Here is a 6,214-nt window from a genome sequence, read left to right on the forward strand (position 1 = left end):
GACAAATGCCTTTCTCTATAGGAAGGATAAATAGGCCTTACTCAGCACATAGCTTTATCATCATGGTATGTCATGGAGGCTATAACTCCCCATCAAGTGCCTCTCTCTGTGTGGAAAGGAGACAGGAGGACTCAGGCCTGTATAAGCCACAGGCTGCGGTTTCTCTGGGTTGTTGACTGTAAACCCTAATTAAACTTCGCTACACGAGAACCAAGCGCAGGTCGGCTGCAGAGAAAGAAGAATATCACTCATAATGGCTGGCAGATGTACACTCTTAGGGAAAAAAAAGGCTATCTAGAACCTTAAAGGGTTATTTGGCTGTCCCTTTAGGAGAACCCGTTGAAGAACCCCGTTTGGCTCCAAGTAGAAACATTTTGGTTCCAGGTAGAAACTTTTTGGGTTCTACATGTAACCCAAAAGGGTTCTACCTGGAACCAAAAAGGGTTTTCCTATGGGGACAACCAAAGAACCCTTTTGAGGAGAGAGGCAGTGTCGTCTGGGGGCAGTGTGAGGGGGAGGGAAGGGGGACAGGGGTGAGATATGTTGGGCGTGGCGGTTATTATAATTAGCAAATAATGACGCCTGTTAGAGCCGATTCAGACATATTTGTATAAAAGACTGAACATACCGAGCTCCATGTATATTTGTGTAAATATATGAAATATGAATGTATATGATGAAATATTAGGTACCTTTATGATTTATATTTACTTGATTGAGATATATTCATTTGTTGTTAGTGTAACTTAGTTTTTGGCCCCCCCTCTTGCCCGTTCATTGTACTGTGGTAAGTGTGTTAGGATAAAGGCAGGAAGTTGGGCCTTCGGGGGAAGGAGTCCTTGCTAGATGCGGGAGCGGTATAGTTTTTTGACCATACAGACATACAGACAGGTCATATTATGTATTTTCCATATCAAGTAATCTATGTTTTAAGTTGATTGGATAATCATTTTCCTGTTAGATATAAGAAGAATAAACATTTTTGTTGCACCATATCCCTGGATCACATTGAATGTTTGGCTGTTAGGAAACCTTAAGTGTGGACTGTATGCGTACCAAACAACCCCGCTTCAGGCTTGGGCAGTGGCTATGGTAAAGAGGAAAGGAAGCCACTACAACGCCACTGCTTAGATAAACTAAGAGATGCTCACTAACACAAACTCTATGACCCTGGTTGCGTCCCTAATGGCATCATACAGTATACACCCCAAGAAGATGAAGAGGAACATGGGTATGTACATCTTCTCCTGTGTGTGATTAAAGTACCTGTGTGTGCTATCTCTTGGGCTGCTTTATTCCCCTCTTAACGGGGGCGGTGTCAGTGAACACAAACCAGTGAAATACGTAGAGCCAGGTCACTCTCTTTCATGGTCCTTCGAGTATGGTTCCAGGGGATCCAGTGGACTACTACCATGTGGGGCTACTACTACCCTCTCTGGAGCCAATGTGAACCCCACGCCTGCCGAGGTTCAGCTTGGACCCAATGTTCCCTCTCCTCCACCTGTGGGATACTATTCAGCACCAGGTGGGGCCGCATACCCAGCAACCCAGCACGTGGATTGTTCTTCTGCGTTGGAGTGCCGGGGAGCTGGAGTGCCGGGGAGTTGCAGCGCCGTGGACATCGCTGCATTTGTCATAGGGTGTGCAGGAGTCCCGTTTTGCCCATGTTGAGCGGAATATACAGTCTTCTCAAGTGATACTTCGCATTGTGCAGCAGCGAACCAGATCCCGGGCTTCCTCCTGTCAGGGGAGCCATTTCCACCGGTTTGCAGTGGAGAGCATGGGACAGTCATACGGAGAACAGCAGCAAGGGGGTTGTCTTTTCAGGCCTGTCACCGTTGCCAGATGTGACTGTGAGCATCTGGTGTGACTATATTGCCTCTCCAGCCCCGGCTACAACTGAGACCATGTCCTCGGCCCCCGCTGGTCCTCATGAGTTGCCTGCTACAGAGACTAAGCCCACACCAGATGTAATTCCCCGTCCCCCCTCCGCTGCTGTGGAGTCTGGGGGAGTCCTCTCCCGGGCTCGGGCGGCCTATGCGCTTCCAGTAGCATTGCCACACTGTAGTAAGCCTATGTTGCTGACTGGACCCTAGTCCTCACAGCCACCAGATCATCAACAGCCAAATCTACCCGGAAAGCCACCGCCAGCGGCAGAGGCCCTGTCTGCCTCTGACTCTCTGCCTGTCCCTGCACTAGGGGACCCTCCAGCAGCACCGGACCTGTCTGCTGATACCTGGGCCCATGGGGGGACCCAGCCACAGCCCTGTCACCATCTACTGACAGTACAGCTTCACCTGACAGAACCACAGTCCTGGGTCCGGTTCTGTGTGTTCAGGATTCTCCTGCCTAGCATGTACTACCTGACCCAGCTCCAGTCCTGGTCCTGCTGCCTCTGCACTCAACCCCCAACGTGACTGTGGGGGGGGGACCAGAACTCACCGGGGCCGACCACCCAGACTTCACCCTCCAGTGTCCTATCCCATGGGAACTACCTATTCCTGCTCCTGGCTGTGATCTTATTCACCATCTGCCCTGGTCTCACCAGCACTGCCTCCTGATCTGACCCTGTGTCTACCTTTGGGGCCTGCTCCGGGGCTTGCCCTGGGCACTCCTCTGGTTCCTGCACTGGGGGAATTGCCTGCCTCAGTTGGGGAACCGCCACCTCCATGCCTGCTCTCCTCTGCTGGGGCACAGCCCACCTCCGTGGGGGAACCACCGCTGCACCTACTCTCCACTACTGGGGCATGGCCCGCCTCTGTGAGGAAAACCCCCCTAGCACCTGGACTTGTTACAGTGGGCTGGCCATACTCCAAAGTGCCACCCGCATGGATGCCTTAAACCCTCTGTTCCCTGGCAGCTCCTGACCTGCAGTTGATGGAGTGACTGCATGGAATAACTACACGGGGTGGCGGGGAGCACCACTACTGACATTCCGGCAGGGGAATCCTTCCCTTTGTGAATATGCTGCACATATTTTAGGGGTCGCTGATACAGAATCCCCCTGCTGAGGGTGTTACATATCACTGTTTGTGTGAGCATTTGTTTATTTGCTTTCTGGAGCCACGCTGTCTGACTCACCCATCCTCAGCTTTTCAACCCCTCATGTGAGAGATCAATATCTCCTACAGCTCATGGCTTCAGCCAATCGAACAATATCCATGTGTCTTACCCCAGTGCAATGCTCTAGCCTTGCAGTCTCTCCAGGCCCAGATTGGCTAGCCAGCCTGACCCACACTCTCCAAGGGAGTAAATATTGCTCGTATCTGAATGGTGTTATTCCAGTCTGTGAGTGTGGGTGGATATAACACAGGAACTTTAATCACACACAGGGATGCGTGAACACAGAAAACATATCCATGTTCATCTTCTTCTGCCTGTGACTAAAGTTCATTAGTGTGTTACCTGGGGTGGCAGGTAGCCTAGTGGTTAGAGCGTCGGGCCAGTAACCGAAAGGTTGCTAGATTGAATCCCAGAGCCAACAAGGTAAAAAGCTGTTGTTCTGCCCCTGAACAAGGCAGTTAACCCAGACTAGGCTGTCATTGAAAATAATAATTTGTTCTTAACTGACTTGCCTAGTTAAATAAAGGAAAAAATATATATATATATATTGGACTGCTTTATTCCCCTCTAACCGGGGAGGGTGTCAGTGAGTCACAACCCAGTAAAATACGTGGAGCCGGATTTCTCTCTTTCAACTACTTATGACCAGAGCCCAAGGTTCCCTGGTCAAAAGTAGTACACTTGATAGGGAAATGTGTGCCATTTGGGACTCAAACTGTGTCTATGATAGAGAGAAGCCCACACACTAAAAAATGAGGGTTGTTTGGGAAGGTTGATGGTTCTATGTAGAACCATAATGACTCAAAGGACCGTTTGAGCTCTTCAGTGGTTCTATACAGTTCCCAAAAGGGTTCTTTGCTCTTTTAGTGGTAATTAAAATGTAGGGGCTGTGGCTTATTAGAATATTTTGGGGGCGTGGTTTGCGCACAGCTCTTTTTGTGCAACCGTGAGTGAGAGTGTCATTCCAGTTTATGTAATGTGTTGTGTTAGACACCATATATTTTATATGATCATGGAAAGTGATTGTGTTTTGTAAAAGACTCATATATGGCCTTGTGTCAATTGGGAATTGTTTCATAAATCAGTCCATGGTTCTTAATCTAAATTCTCTCCTCAGGGACCTGCAGGTGTTCCAGAGGTAGCTCACTTGATTAAATGTGTCAGTTAACACAATAATAACACCTATGGAATTTGAGCAATATAATATGGCTGACCAGAATCAAAAACCCTGTATGGTTATTCTAAAGGATCTACAAAGAACATTTCAGATTGAGAAAGATTCCTTATAGAACTATTGTCCCTAAAGGTTCTGTGAAGAACAATAAAACGGGTTCTATATAGCCCCAACAAGGGTTGTAACCATAGCGGAACCCTTTTTGGTGCAATATAGAACCTTTGTTAATGGTCCTTTATAGAACCTCAGGAAAAGGGTTCTTTATAACACCATACAATTTAGAACCTAATGAGCATTGTTCTTTATTGAACTTTCAAAACAGGGTTCTATATAGCACCAAAAGGGTTCCGCTTTGGTTACAAGACAAATAACCTCTATCCGGTACTATTTAGAATCATTATTTTGAATGTGCATATGAACATACTGAATGATGTGTTCCATTGTTCCTCGATCACTTCTGAATTTGAGAGACATATGAGATGAGTCCCCATCTATGGTGTTATTGATCATGTGTCACATGGGTAACAAAACGTTGGTGTTCCACAGGGGAGTTAACTGTTTGTAAATATGCAATTGGCTACATGAGGTCTATACATGGAATCATAAGGAGAGAATCAAATCAATGCAATACACCTCCCTGCATAAAATATGGTTAATATTTGCCTTTGAATAACAATTGAGCACACTGTCTTATTGTTAGTACAGGCTACAACAAAAGCATCACTGATATACAGTATATCACAAAGGACCTAAAGTAACCAAACAAAAACAGTTACTCAATCAATGCACTACTATAGAGAATCATGCGACTGGCGGAGAAAGGCCAAGTCGTTTCACAATACAGCTGAATTCCACACCACAGGCACTTAATCTCATCCAGATGTGCAACACTCAGGCCAGCGCACGCGCGCACAGATACAGAAAATCGTGAATTTATCGAAATCCTTTTTTGGCTACCACTTCAAAACTTCTCAAACCGATTTTAAAGATGAACAGCACCTTGCATAACACATACTGTACCTTTCATGGCGTTGTATAAATCTGTTAGGAGTGCAGAAGAGATGAGAGTCGCTATGTCACTTTTAGTTCATCTCAAAATTCAGTCCAACCGAGCAGGTTTGAATCAGTTGCTGGGAGAACAGCAAACTAAACGCTCGCACAAAAAGTTCCGATCCTCCAATTTCAAATTTTGAGGACTGCGCGCGACCGTAAAATGTTAATCCCGAACATCCAGTTAGAATCCCATTGTTCCGTTATTTGCCCACACTGTTGGATAAAATCTGGATAGAGAAAGTTCAATTTCTCCGTATTCGTAATATTTTGTGTTGCGCTGGAAAATGCACTCGTGGCTTGTGTTAGGTTATATTAAATATGTATCTTTCCAGTGCGCAGCGCTGACCACAATCACAAACTCACAAACATTTTAGAGCCGAAGGATGTCCCGCGTCTGCAGCCCAGTTCTACACACCCTACACACTCCTCACTCTCCTTAAAGGTGAGGATGCCTTTCAGCGCAGACTGTGGGATGCCTTGAGAAACTGCTGGCAAGAGATGAGATTAGATTACTGGGTGAAAAATCTGGTACCCATTAAAGACCATTTCAAAGGGGTTGGGCAGGGGGGCTAAACCAACGTCACTGGACCTGCCAGCGATTTTAATGCATTGTGTTTAGATGTTGCATTCTTTCTCACTCCAAGTAGGATTTTGATAGGCTATTAGACAACATATTTGGAATGTTGAATCTCCATCCATGCTCTCTCTTTTATGCCTTACAAAAAAATATTGCAGTTTTGAAACTGCCGTAAAAGTGCATTAACTGCAGTCAACTGTGATATTTTGATACAGTACTTGAAGAATAACTGCTGTGACTATTATCAAAATTGGGAGAACTTATCACATACTGCACTCTAACTGCAGTTACACTGCAAAATTACTGCAGTAAAAAAACTGTTATTGTTGGATGCAGTATTTGTAGCA

The 6,214-nt window shown here is 46.0% G+C and overlaps 1 protein-coding gene across 1 annotated transcript in view; it reads right to left on the reverse strand.

Moving 5' to 3' along the window:
• LOC106578704 (collectin-12) overlaps positions 1-5,802 on the reverse strand; it is a 51,167-nt gene extending 45,365 nt beyond the window's left edge. Inside the window, exon 1 of the mRNA XM_014157822.3 lies at positions 5,258-5,802. Coding sequence (XP_014013297.1) covers positions 5,258-5,264 — 7 coding nt within the window. The 5' untranslated portion in view covers positions 5,265-5,802. The remainder of the gene's footprint in view (positions 1-5,257) is intronic.
• Positions 5,803-6,214: the final 412 nt, after the last annotated feature.

This window comes from Salmo salar, chromosome 19 (assembly GCF_965601325.2).
Source record: "Salmo salar chromosome 19, fSalSal1, whole genome shotgun sequence".
NCBI classification, from domain to species: Eukaryota; Metazoa; Chordata; class Actinopteri; order Salmoniformes; family Salmonidae; genus Salmo; species Salmo salar.